This window comes from Montipora capricornis, chromosome 13 (genome assembly GCF_036669925.1).
Source record: "Montipora capricornis isolate CH-2021 chromosome 13, ASM3666992v2, whole genome shotgun sequence".
Taxonomy (NCBI): Eukaryota; Metazoa; Cnidaria; class Anthozoa; order Scleractinia; family Acroporidae; genus Montipora; species Montipora capricornis.
The window spans coordinates 6371198-6386197 of NC_090895.1; the positions used below are offsets into that span (position 1 = coordinate 6371198).

Sequence of the window (15000 nt, forward strand, 5' to 3'; positions counted from 1 at the left end):
ACAACAACAACAACAATAATAATAATAATAATAATAATAATAATAATAATAATAGTTATCCATCATCACAATCATCATCATAGACCGTTCATTGCTTACGCTAGAAACATTAAAGAATTTAAAAAATTAACAGAAATTAACAACGCTTGCTATTATTGGTTACATTCAAGAAGTACTTTAAGTGACTGGTCAACGTTTTTGGGTTTCCGCGGAAAGACAACCAATAGGGACCCGTAAATACAATGTGTACGTAATTAGAGAGTTCTTTTCCGTTGCAAGGCCGATTATATAAGTGCCTTGGGAGGAAACCCTCAACGACATCTGGGTCCCCTACAAATTACTATAAATGAAACTCTCAGAAATACTGTTTACGTTCTTGAGATTGGAGAAAAAAGGAAAACTAAACTTATCGCGATGAATGAAATGCCAAAACATCGATTATTCTGTTCAGTAAGCAAAATAAGGCGATGGAACTTCTTTTTACATTGAAGGCTTTATTGAACGTGACCGTCTTGCGTTTCTTCAGTTGATCGCTTTTTGAGATACCCAAGTCCCAAAAGAAAAAAGGAAGAAAGAAGCCAACAAATCTACAAATTTATAGCGTCAAAGTAACGGACGTGACTTGTTAAAAAAAAAACGGACGAAACGTCCGGCCTCAAACGAAAACCTTGCAGAGGCAACAAAACAATTAATGATATCTATTAAAAAGCATGCTACTGGCAACATTCTTGATCCCTCCCACATACGGTTGGAGAGACCACTTCCTTGACTTGCTTTCTGAATCCACAGCGGGACCTGGTTCCTGTGGGTTTTGTGACTTTTGAGAGTTGAATGGAGTAGAATATAGATAAAAACTCCAAGAAATGTTTGTTGCATTGAAAAAGGTCTCGAGACCTCGTGAAGACAACTACTTTACTAACTTCTTTCATTTACAAAAAGGTACCTTCCCTTGCATTTTGGCCCAAAGTTCTGTTTCCTGGCACTTGATTTAATACTGAAGCAAAGGGGCGGGATTCATCAAAAAAAGACAGCATCTCAGAAAAATTTATCAAGGCATCTTTCTTGGCCTTCCGGCCCGTCCAAATATCCCTTAACACTGTTTTTTTTTTTTAAAGCAATGGGCTTAGATTCTGTGAAGACAATCTCTGTTCTCTCTTTTAGCCTCATGACATATTGGCGGTGTTAAAGGGAAAGTACGGTCTAGAAAAAGTTTCTTTAAATTACTAAAGCTTTTCCCCAGGAATTCGAAAATAATTGCCGATTTGTCCAGTTCCCTGTTTTAAAGTGACAAGAGAACTTTGAAGTTGCCTGTTCCGTTACTTGGAGAGCGCCACCTTAGATATGACGTCTTATGACGTAACAATAGTCAACAAACGTGTTCGGCCTTACCCAGCTCTTCTTTCCCCGATCACTTTCTCAATGTTGTGTGACCTTTGTGCTCCAAGGAATTCAAATTAATGTAAGATGAACTATGGTAAACGGCCTTGTGGTTCAATAGGTAGTAGGCCAAGAAGGCCATGATAAGTGCGACAGAAACTCAACGCAATCAAACTAGGCGGCAAAAATCAGCTAGAGCAAATACAAACAAGACAAAAAACTTAAAAAATGAAATGCCTTTTCTTTTTCCCTTTCTTACTTCTGCGAGAGCCGTCCTTGATGGTTCAGCAAACGTATCCACACAGGGGAAGCGTTTAGAATAAACCAAGGATACCTTCAGATGTTGCTTAGTAAGATACATAGCAAGGCTTTTACCGCTGTTGAATAGAAGTTCTTTTTGTGTGTTTTGATCTGCTCAAGTACGCTTTCGAGGGGGGTGAAACTAGACTTGAGACCACATATAAAAATTAAAAAACCCGCAGCTTCCCGGCACAAGATACCGGAAAACGAAAATTTAAAGAAAAAATGGCTAGCGAAAATAAAACGCGGATGGATTCCTGAAATCTGGAAACTGCTAAGAGTGTTCAGTCTGTTCGATCAATTTACCAAGGAGTCAGAAAGGAGGACTTCAAGCGGAATCTTCATGTAGATGAATATTGGTCTTGTTGATAATCGCTTCATACTGAAATTTCAGTCAACCAATGCAGTCTAAAATATCATTATAATGGAAAGAGAAAACTGAAGAAGGCAATATACTGTATATGGACGACTGTCACTGTTATGCGCTTTTCCAGGCAGTAAATTACCTTAACTTAAAATGTAGTTAAATTTTGTTATCTTTATGGAAACTACTGAAACGAGTTGCTCTCACCATTTGATGGACAGATGTAAATTGATCGTTTGTTTTACAGTGTAAAAGGGGTCTCCTAGCAAACCACGGAAGACAGATTAAACCTTGATTTCCAGGCGTTTATTTCACAGCAATGAGCACGGGATAGCACTGCAAACTCGCGTTCGCTTTGTAAAACTCCTGCCTATAACTTACTAATAAACCCTGTTTAAACGACCACGAGGTAAATCTGTTCATTAAGCCTAGTTTTCATATGTCGGGAAAATCCCAGACGATCGTGGATTTTGCAGTTTCCCGACCATCCCAGATTTTGCCGACTAATGAAAACCATAAATCGCAGACATCCCCGAAAATCTGGGATGGCCGGGGACGAATCGGGAAAATAGACAGCGTTTCTATTTTTCCGTCGTGTCCCAGAGTTTTGCGATCGTCGGCAATCATTCCCGACATATGAAAACTCAAATGTGTACTTTCACGGACGTCGGCGATGGTTTTTAGCTCGTTACCAATCCTCTAAATTGCATGTTTCAATTTTTGACGCACTTTCCATTTACCGCCAAAGTCAAAATCAGGAGAATCTAGGACAAGCATCTGGCGATTTTCCGAAATCTCGGCAAAATCTGGAACGGTTGGGAAACTGCGAAATCCCCGATCGTCTGGGATTTTCCCGACATATGAAAACTAGGCCTAACGTTGAGCCAATTTCAATACAATATAACAACAGACTTAACTGATTAGAGTGTAATGTAAAGTGCTAGTTTTCTACCCCATATGAATCATGTGAGCGTTAGCCCTACTAATGGAAATGGACCCACACAAGGACAGAGAAAAACTCTGATCAAGGTGGGAATTGAACCCACGACCTTCAGGTTACGTCACCGCCGCTCTACCGACTGAGCTACAAGGTCAGACGGGAGCAGGTCGTGGGAACTGAAGATGTTAAAGTCACGGCAATGAACATGTACAAGTACAAGGAAGGGTTACGTTTTTGCAAACGGCCGTGTAGCACTTATATTTCAACAGACTTAACTGATTAGAGTGTAATTTAAAGTGCTAGTTTTCTACCCCATATGCAGCATGTGAGCGTTAGCCCTACTAATGGAAATGGGCCCACACAAGGACAGAGGAAAACTCTGACCAGGGTGGGAGTACATCCTGTTTACCAGGGTGGGAGTACATCCTGTTGATTAAGATTCAAGTCTACAATTGGTTAAGTATCGCTCTCCTCGCCTACGGTGTTTCCGTAGTTTACATCTATTTATCCGGAGAAATCCTCGGCTATTCCTACGTCATAGTTTCGTTTTCATACACAAAGTTAAAGATGGCGGATTTCAATTTTAAAATGTCCATTGTTAAAGCGCTATTGTTTGCCGGTTTTCACTGTCACACCATCATCAAAACCATTGAACAAATAAAGTCAAGAATCGAAGAGACAAAAGAAGATGAATATTCAAACAGTATCGCAAAGATTCAGGTCTGTGAGAAGTTTCGTGCAGGAGATATTCGAAGATAATCTTCCAATATATCTTCAAGATATGTCTTACTCAAATTTATAAGGCTTTATATGGAGACGCCATGTTTGTCTCCCTCTGAGGGGCACAAATATGGCGGCCGGAAGCTAACAAGAACATACGTCATCGCGTTTTGGTACTAAAATCCTGTAATCTTCTGAGGGCTAATAAAGATCCACATGAGTACTTCTTTTCATACAGGGGCTGTTCAGATTGCGAAATCTCAGTGGATAAGTCACTTTTTTGAACCAACGTGATAGCATTCTCGGCCGCCATTTTAATATCGTGTCACGCAAAAGCTCAGAAATTCAACCTTGCTCTATCAAAGGACGAAAAACCCTATCAATCTGAAATTTTGTAAAGAGATAAGTCTTCAGCTGTTCTAATAACTACCTAAAACAAAATCTCAAAAGGATTGATAATTCCTTATTTTTTTATTTTGATGACGTCACGTGAAAACCAAGAATTGTTGGAGTAACGCTTTAAATACTAAGTGCTTGCTACTTTTTGTACTTTTTTTGGCGATAAACGGTCGGCAGCACTTGGCTTCACCGTATAAGCAGTTCTCATTGAAACATCTGCGGTTTTGGGTCAATGTGGGCTCAGGTTTGGGCATCACGTGACAAATGTCAACGGCTTGTGTTCGGGGAGCGACCAAGATGGTTCAAGTCTGGTAGATTTATCATTTTATAAGTGATTTTCAGGCCATCTTCCGACTTCGTCTACAGAAGCCCCCAGCCTGGCATCATTAAGCTGGAATGTGGGAAAAGGAAAGCCTTTAAAAGAAAACGGAGGTGAGAGATGGTTTCATGTAGACATGGCCGTTCAAGTTGTCTCTCTGGCCTTTTTGAGGACGAATTCCAAGACCTACCGATACAATCGAGGCTCATCATTGATATTTCAGACTGTGACAAATGTCATACCAATCAGTCGATGCTATGAACACAGTATCACAACGTTTTGACTTAAGCTTAACCCATTCATACCTCAAACGCCCTAGGACGCCCCTCATTGACGAGTAAAATCGTCTGGCATTAGACAGAGGCAGGCAGACCAGGAGGCAGTGTGGCCAAGTGGTTAGGGCGCTTGCCTTCAAATCCGGGGATCCCGGGTTCAAGACTCGCTCAGACCACTTGTTGAATTTGATCCTGGTAGTCCCTGGTTCAACTTCCCAGCTGCACTTGTAAATAGCCAACTGGTTTGCCTCCGGCCAGTTGGGATTCTTAACAGTTGTTGTTGTTGTTATTCTGTTCTGCCGTTTCGTTGTTTCATTGGCCCTGAAAAACCCCTATGGGGAGCGGTCAATTAAGTATGTATTGTATTGTATTGTATTGTATACAGAGTAAAATCTATTAAGTCTCACTCTCAGGGGTCAATAGGTTAATGGGGCCATGCTTGACTGCGTTTAACTAAAAGCAAATATTGAAAGCAGTATCGGTATTTTCTACACTTACATGCGATGTTGGTGCGTAAAGGGTTACATACATTAAGCCCAAATCAGTGGTCAAGTATGGCAACACACGTTTCGATTTTTCAAATCAGGGAAACCGTACTTTCCCTTTAAATTAAATGGTGTTTAATTAAGTATGACCAGGGAGGCCTAAATGGTGACTCTCATACTTACAAAGTGATACACAAGCTGGAACGACTTACTCCACGTCAGCTGGTTTCGTGACCCCTGGAATGAGAAAAATTAAAAGAGCAATCCTCATGATTTCAATACCAGATAGGGGATTGCTTAGACATTAAGATTTTCTCCAACCCTTCGCTGATTGTTCCGTGCATTATTGCTACAGATTTCCTGTAAAAGATACCGTACATGTGTAACTGGCAAAAGTAAACCAAAACGTCTAGTCCATCGGTACACACTACATTTCACGGAATTCTTCATCTCTTTCACAGTGTTCGACACTAACGTAAGACTTGGCAATCAGAATTTTTGTTCGACTAATATTTGTGGAACGATTTGATTTGCAACGAAGAAAAACACTAGTAATAGTAGTCACCGCAAACACGATAAAAAAATAACGTTACATCTCTTTGCTGCAATTTATTCCTCTGTTAAAAAATATATTGGTACAAACCACAAAACAGATTGGAAGGAACATGTTCGTAACCGCCATCTTTCTCCGCGCAAAAAGAATGGTTGTTACAATGGAACCCAGTTTTCGCACGGCCAAATACGCTACGATACTGCTTTGATATCGAACAAGCGCACAAGAACAGTCTACCTTTAGTCACGCTATTTCAACCAGCTTTGAAAGACTTGAAGACCATACTATTGGACAAATGGCATTTAATTCAAAACCAACCTAATGTCAGAGAGATATTCAAGGAATCTCCCTTGATCTCTTATAGGAAAGGAAAATCGCTTAAAGATATGCTTGTCAAAGCCTATCTGTCAAGGCTAGTAGAACACCATGGTCACAGAGCAGGAGTCGCGTTGGTCTGTCAAACCCATTTTACACACATTTTACACAAAATTGACATTTTTACAAGCCTCCTTTGAGTTTTAATGAGCAACAGGTCTTTAGAAGGTAGGCAACCGAAAAAAAAAAAACAAGGGGAAATAAAAAAAACAACAAAAAAACAAAACAAAACTGGTTGTCCAAAGGGCAAATTGGTAAGAAAGTAAGTGTCGAACACTGCCGTTCAAAAAAAAAAATATATATATTCCATGTTCACTTTCTAACACAGACAATAATCCTGCGAAGGAAAAGTACTTGCCACGTGTGATTCTACAGTGAGAAATGAAATGCAATTTCTTTCAAATCACTTTCAAAACTGAACTGAAAAACCATGCTTTGGTATAGGAACTTGACGATTGGCCGATATGCCGGCTTTCGGATAGACCAGTCACAAGGGGTCTTCTTACATTGTACAAGTGCTGCTTGTTAAAAAAACGAGAAAAAGTTACCACACTTTACAGATGTACTGAACCCTGCATGTGCCTTAGAATAGAATTAATAACAAACAAAAGCTTTTGAATTTTTTTTAAGTTTGGCCAACTAATAACTATACAAAATTTTGATCAATTGCAGAGGATTGAAGAATATTATTGTTAACTATGAATCTTACAGGTATACTACTACTAAACCTTTTTAAGGAGTATTGTTATTTGGTATCTATTGAATGCCCTCGAACCAAATGAAGAGTCATGACATTTGTGAAGATTTTTTTGTCGTGTATGAATACATTTGTGGCTGCCTCTCTTCATCTACATGTACAATGTAGGTGAATAAATACAGTTCAGCAACTTACTTCTGGGGGTAACCGCGCAATGGACTGGCACCCCTTCCAGGGGAAGTCGTAATACTCTCAGATGATTTATGGTACAGACACCAAGATAAGCTGAGAGTGGCCGACTGAGTCCCCACTAAGGGTTCCTGTGTGACTTTGCCTTCGATGCATTAAAATAATTATACATATTTGTATGCCTTAAATCAGCCTGGACAAAGTGCTCAAGTTTTAAGTGTAGGGATGGCATTTTGGCCAGTTCTGTAACTGACGTTTTAAAAGCCAGGACGACCTGCAAACACTCACCACCAAAACATCATCACAAAACCACAACTGTTATGTCTCAAGAACAAAGAATTCCTCATGGGTCATGCAACAAAAAGTCGGCATCACTTACTCAGTTTTTGACATTTTGGTGCTTTTCCAATGACACCTGCCTTGCTACTGAAAGCAGTCACGCCTGCGCATATCTCTGTTTCTCTTGGGAAATTGTCACCTTTAACCATTACCAGCGTGTTGTAGTGAATCTCCAGCGACGTTGTTATTCCTATTACTGAATCTCCTTTAATGCCACTTCCGTTAACATTCACCACATAGTATTCTGCACCAGCCAACGGCTTCCATTCCAACTTTGCTGGTTTCTCAGGTGTTCCATCAATGCCCCTTAGGGTAACCTCACCTGGAACTGATAAAAATCAATACACAATAATTGTTATCTACTGGTAAATATTCTGGTTTTTATGAAGTGACTAAATGGTGGAATGGGGTTTGTCCATATCTTTCATCTCACCGATTCTAGACTACATGGAAACAGAGGAAGTGTAACTTAGGTGAACTTTTTCGAATTACACATACTTTCCATGACAATAATAAAGTATTTGGCTAAATACAGTGTATATAGTTACAAGTGGAAAGTTGCAAACTAACAAGTTCTTTGTTCTATGTCAGTAATCAATTCCATAGAGATAACGAAAAACCTAATTTGCTTTAAACACACACATGAATATGCTTCTACTGCTACTATGTGTGTGTTGGAAGTAAAAGCAAATTACCGGGAGATTTTTCCTTATCACTGTTTTGTTTAGTAGTAATTTCTTGACTTTGACAAACAGAATTTCGCAAAGAAGTGATCGATAACTATTTAAGAAGAAGAAGAAAACAGAGAAGGAGGAGAAGGAGAAGGAGGAGGAGGAGGAGGAGGAGGACGAAAAGGAGAAGAAGAAGAAGAAGAAGAAGGAAAAGGAAAAGGAGAAGGAGAAGGAGAAGGAGAAGGAGAAGGAGAAGGAGAAGGAGAAGGAGAAGGAGAAGGAGACGAAGACGAAGACGAAGATCGTTTCCCGTACTTCCCGTTCTTTTAGTGTTTTCGTTGCAGATAGGCACGTATTAGGTGCCGTAAAGTTATTAGACTGAAATCAATGTGATTAAGGATTCACTGCTGACAAAACTCAAGTCGAACCAGGAAAGAGCCTTGTCGCCGAGAAATCCGGAAAATCCGCAGGTACCGTGCATGCCGAAAAATGATTGGAATGAAATCAATGACATTAAGGAATGATATATACACATGAAACATGACCGCTGATAAAACTCAAGCCGAACCAGGGAAGAAGCTTGTGTCCGGGTAATCCGGAAAATCCGCGTTTTCCGTGCATGCCAAAAAAGTGATTGCACTGTAATCAATGGAATTAAGGATTAACTGCTGATAAAACTCAAGTCGAACCAGGGAACAGCCTTCTCACCGAGAAATCCGCAAAATCCGCGTTTACCGTGCATGCGGAAAAATGATTGGAATGACATCAATGGCATTAAAGAATGACCGCTGATAATACTCAAGCTGAACCAGGGAAAAGCCTTGTGTCCGGGAAATCCGGAAAATCCGCCTTTTCCGTGCATACCGAAAAGTTGTTGGAATGAAATCAAAGGCATTAAGGAATGACTGCTGCTAAAATTCAAGCCGAACCAGGGAAGAGCCTTGTGTCCGGGAAATCCGGGAAATCCGGAAAATCCACCTTTTCCGTGCATGCTGAAAAGTTATTCACACCACAGGTAAACAATTTTGGTGATTACGGAAATGGTGGATTTCACGGATTTCCCGGAGACATGAATATTTAATGATTAAACTTGCAGTAACGACTGACTGCTGTCTGTCACAAACTTTTACTTGACCACGGAAAATACGGATTTCCCAGATTTCCCGGAGATATGAATATTTAATGTTATTTCGTGTTAATATATTATAATATCATATAATATAATACTTCTCTTTTTTTCTGTAAGTATATACACGGAATAACATTAAATATTCATATCTCCGGGAAATCCGTATTTTCCGTGGTCAAGTAAAAGTTTGTGACAGACAGCAGTCAGTCGTTACCGCAAGTTTAATCATTAAATATTCATGTCTCCGGGAAATCCGTGAAATCCACCATTTCCGTAATCACCAAAATTGTTTACCTGTGGTGTGAATAACTTTTCGGCATGCACGGAAAAGGTGGATTTTCCGGATTTCCCGGACACAACGCTCTTCCCTGGTTCGGCTTGAATTTTAGCAGCAGTCATTCCTTAATTGCCTTTGATTTCATTCCAACAACTTTTCGGTATGCACGGAAAAGGCGGATTTTCCGGATTTCCCGGACACAAGGCTTTTCCCTGGTTCAGCTTGAGTATTATCAGCGGTCATTCCTTAATGCATTGATGTCATTCCAATCATTTTTCCGCATGCACGGTAAACGCGGATTTTCCGGATTTCTCGGTGAGAAAGCCCTTCCCTGGTTCGACTTGAGCTCTGTCAGCGGTCATTCCCTAATAACATTGATTTCAGTCTAATGACTTTTTGGCATGCACGGAAAACGTGGATTTTTCGGATTTCCCGGGCACAAGTTTCTTTCCTGGTTCGGCTTGAGTTTTATCAGCAGTGAAGCCTTCATGTCATTGATTTTAGTCAAACAGCTTTTCGGCATGCACGGAAAACATGGATTTTCCGGATTTCCCGGCAACAAGGCTCTTCCCTGGTTCGACTTGAGTTTTATCAGCGGTCATTCCTTAATAACATTGATTTCAGTTCAATGACTTTTTGGCATGTACAGAAAACGCGGATTTTCCGGAATTCCCGGGCACAAGTTTCTTTCCTGGTTCGGCTTGAGTTTTATCAGCAGTCAAGCCTTCATGTTACGATTTCAGTCAAACAGCTTTCGGCATGCACGGAAAACGCGGATTTTCCAGATCTCCAGGACACGTGGTGCCTCACTCGTTTAGCTTAATTTTTGCAGCAGTGAAGCAGAAATACACTAGATCTTAGTCAAACAATTTTTCAACATACACAGAAAAGGACAGCTTTTGCGGACACAGTTACTTGTTAGTTGCTTGTTAGGACAAATAGTGTAACTCATTTTAATTGATCAAGGAAATTTTGCTCTTTTGCATCGATGTCGTGTTCGTTGCCAGAGATCTGATAACTTTTCAACATCCAGTAACACGTTGATAAGATTACAAGCATGTGTCACTGAGCCTGATCTCAGTGACGTGAACAAAGGAGGAAGGATTGCCATAAGCAACATCCTAAATGCATTCCTGTTAAAATTTAGTCCTAAATCACTGCACAAAATGTGTCAAGGTTTCCCCGTTGTTTCTGTGAATTATTGTCAACAAAGAGAGCTATTATCCGTTTAGGATAACAGCCTTGATTGCATTGTTTGTGCTTTGGATTTCCTTGATTAGATGGCAAGTTTATCTCGGTTAAGTGTTAAATCGCAAAAGCCATGCTGGGTCAACAGGAGTGGCGCCACTGAGTAAACAAGCCAAGCGATCGTATCGATGTTGTGTTTCATTGACTTGATCTGTTATTTCTTTGGGTTTCCCGTGGGAAACACCATCATTGTACGGGATTGGTAGTAAAACGTACAAAAATAGAAACGCCCCTTTTCACACCCATTCGACAGTTACATGATGTGTGACACCTACTTGACCACAAGTTGCAAGTGAACACATGACAAAGAAATAGTAAACTCTTGTGCATCGTTGATCATTATTATCACGGGCAGTGCTTTCAAATTTATTCGTCAACATTTCACTGCTTTGATCCACTATATAAGAGACCCAACCATTTTACAACATCTGTGCTACAGGAGAAAATGCAGCGCACAAGACAACCGTGCCGACAGCTAAATAGTGAAGGGATAAAGAGCGCTGCACTGTGTTATCTCTTACCAGTTATCAGCAGAAGGTGCAGCATCATAAGCGCAAAATGTATTTTTAAAGTAAAAGATAAAGATTTGGGCAGGGCGTGGACAATCCTCCGGTCAGTGTACAAGATGGCGGCGTTTTTGAACGTGGACCAAAAATTTGCAGTTTTTCAACGTTAACTTTTATCTTTTCACGTTCTATATTGACGTTTTTGTCGTTTTTGTATTTATTCATCGTTATGTAAAACGTAACAGTGGAAAAGTTGGAAGAAATTCTCGAAGAGAAGCTACGGAAGGTGATTCAACCTCTGAGTAAACAGATCGAAGATGCTAAGCAATCAGTGAACGCACTCAACACTAAATATGACCAAATTGTTAAAACACTGAAAGATCTCGACAAAGCTAAGGATAAACAGATCGTAGAAAATGCAAGCCTCAAAGCGGAGATACTTAAGTCTTCAAACGAAGTAAAGTTTCTCAAGAAATCTCTCAACGATCTGGAGCAATACACGAGAAGAGATTGCCTGGAAGTTCGAGGTATACCTCTGCCCTCCACACCGACGGATTTGGACCAAACTGATGAAGTTGTATTACAAATTGCAGAAAAGATTGGTGTACCTATGAAAAAGAGTGACATATCTATAAGTCATCGAATTCCCAGCAGAAAGCAATTTATTGATGATGGAATTCCCATACCTCCGGCAATTATCGTCAAATTTGTGAAACATGAGATAAGAGAAAACCTATACCGAGCAAGGAAGAATTTGAAGTCTATTTCTACATTTGACCTTGGCTACTCTGTGGCAAACAAGATTTATGTTAATGAAAGCCTGACCGAAAAGAACAAGGAAATTTTCAAACTTTGTTTGAAATGCAAAAGAGATTTCAGCTATAAGTTCCTTTGGACCAATGCAGGCAGCATCTTCCTAAGGACGAATTTGAGCTCTCCTGTGATACCTGTCAGCTGTACAGAGGATGTACCTAAGAGATAAGTACTATTGATTCACATTGAGATAGGTGTCCAGGTAGAGACTCATCCCCTGGTGTCCACAGTAATGACAGCTATACCTCATTGCCTTGCTTGAATATTTCTGCCTCAGTTACTAATATACCCCACCTCACAAATTTAGATACTGACCTTCATATGCCTTCAGACCCAAATTTTAATTATTTTAGTACACATGATTTCCATGTAAATAAGGACATCTCGGCTTGTTTCTCTAATAAATTGCAATATAAGAAGTATTCAAGCAAACATAGATAACCTTATCAATATCCTGTCTGAATTGTACTTTCCCATGTCACTAATAGGTCTCACTGAAACCAAACTAAAGATTGATCAAGAAGAAATATTAAGTATAAATATTCCAGGCTATACCTATTTATCTCAACCCAGCTTATCTAATGCTGGTGGAGTGGGAGTTTTTGTTAAGAATGGCATAAGCTATAGCTGTCGTGAAGATCTTCCGTCGGTTAAGGAAGGTTATGAATCCTTATGGATTGAAATCCAAAATGATGCTGAACATAATACTATTTGTGGAATTATATACAGACATCCTAATGGTAACTTAGATAGTTTCATGACTTACATAAACACAGTGATTGAAAAGATTCATTATGAAAACAAATACTGTGTCATACTAGGGGTTTTCAATTTAGATCTCCTCAAGTTTGAGACACAATTCTGGTACAAATGATTTTTTAAATATCTTGGTTTCATGATATTTCCAGCCCCAAATTTTGCAACCAACCAGGATTGCTGATCATTCAGCGACACTTATTGATAATATTTTCTTTAACTCTCTAGAACATTTTACAATTAGTGGTAATTTAATTTATGATCTAACTGATCACTTGCCAAACTTTCTTGTTGTCAGTAAATTCTCTTCTTTGCCTGAAAATGTTAAGATTTTTAAAAGAGATTACTCCCATTTTGATGAGCAAGCCCTACTTGGTGACATCCAATCAATAGACTGGGATTTATTATTCAACTGTAATTCTGATCCAAGCTATATGTTTGATACTTTTTATAGTAAAATATCAGAGTTTATTGATATACACATTCCACTAAAACAATTTTCCAAGAAAGAGTCTCAATTTAAAACCAAGCCATGGATTACTTCTGCAATTAGAACCTCAATTAAAATAAAAAATAACCTTTACAAGAAATTCCTTAAGACCAAATCATCTTATTACCAGACTAAATTCAAAGTTTATGGAAATAAGTTAAATCATCTCATTAAAATTAGTAAAAGAAAGTATTATAATGACTATTTTTCAATACATTTGAATGATGGTAAGAGAATTTGGAAGGGGATAAAGCAAATTATCCGAACAACCCGACAGGAAAGACAGGCTATTAGCAAAGTTGTTTTGAATGATATCGAAATAACAGATCCTACATCAATTGCAAATGCTTTTAATAATTATTTCGCCAACATTGGCAGTGATTTGGGAAGTGCTATTCCTTAAGTGTCATCAATTCTGCCTACGAGTGGATGTCACCTCCTCCTCGAGATAGCTTTTTTTTTGTCTCCTATTACTCCTGAGAAAATAGAAACTGAAATATGAAACCTAAAGATTGGTAAAGCAGTAGGTCCTTCTACTATACCAGTTTCAATCCACAATTGCCGTATCTGCGAGAAACGTTTGTCGCTTTCTAACTTCTAAAGGAAAATACTACCTACAATCAACAAAAAAGGACTTTCGACTTCTTGGATGTGCTAAAAAGATTAAGATTTGCGCTAAAAATGAGATGACAACATACTGAATATATGGGGACGAAGGATATTGCCTTTTACCTTGATGTAGTTTCCTTCAGGAGGTCGTATAGAATACTAACTGATGCAGTAATTTATATAAAATGACGATGTATCGCCAACTGTCAAATGTTGTTACGGCTTAAAATTAGTTCGCACATATATGTATTTCCCCGGCCCATTGTTTCGAGAATGAAACTTCGTAAGACTCGGAAATTTTAAAAGAATACTTTTTATGTTAGTACAGTTTTTATTTTATAACTCTTCGACAATTTCTGTCGGTAAGAGACATGGAAATGCAGGAAACACAAGTTATAGTTACCAAAAAACACGAATTTCGCACAAGGATAGAAACTTATGACTCGTGATGTAAAACTTGTTTACTTTAGTTCATTGCATGAGCAACTTTGTACCCAAAATGGTGACATGCAGTTTGAAAACGTTACAGTACTAGACGGTTTCTACCGACTGTTTTTTCATAACAACTCCATTGTAGGCTAATTTGATATCGCTTAACATTTTTTCGAGTCTAATTTCGCTAGACAAAACCAACAAGAGAAGAAAACAACGACATTGTGTTAGTGTGCACGAGTCACCACTGTATTAATTAAATTTAGCAGGATATCTTTTCTCAGTGCATTGACAACGTCACCATGCACATTTGCCTCAAAATGGCTATTTTCCCTACTATAGTGTCCAAAACAATCGATTCACCTTCTGTGTTTACTGCCCTTTCTGACTATTTTATCATCGTGGTTCAATTGTGCATATTTCTCACCAAAAAAGCTTTCTTAAAAATGGTTACTCGTTGAATTACAGATGCACGCTAATTAACTTTGTGAGAAGATCAAGGCCGCACAAAACGGGAGCATGGGGAAATACACTGTTGTTCTTTTTCGGGAATTTGTGCCGCATGAAATGAATGAAAAGACTTTCGACCAGCAAACGCTCCTCTAACAAAGATGAACTCTTCCTTGCTGGTGTAAAATATTGGAGAATCGGGTGAAAAGTCAACAACCCGTGCGGAAGGTGTTTTTAGTGTAGGTAAATGAACTTTGTGGCCTTCCAAAAGTAGTGAAAAATCGTGC

General features: G+C 39.1%; 1 protein-coding gene across 1 annotated transcript in view; it reads right to left on the reverse strand.

The window, feature by feature from the left end:
* The window catches only part of LOC138029772 (uncharacterized), a 63106-nt gene that overhangs the window by 2598 nt on the left and 45508 nt on the right, over positions 1–15000 (reverse strand). Inside the window, exons 5-6 of the mRNA XM_068877598.1 lie at positions 7373–7660; positions 5363–5416 (exon numbers count right to left, since the gene is read on the reverse strand). Of these exons, the coding sequence (XP_068733699.1) occupies positions 5388–5416; positions 7373–7660 (317 nt within the window). The 3' untranslated portion in view covers positions 5363–5387. The remainder of the gene's footprint in view (positions 1–5362; positions 5417–7372; positions 7661–15000) is intronic.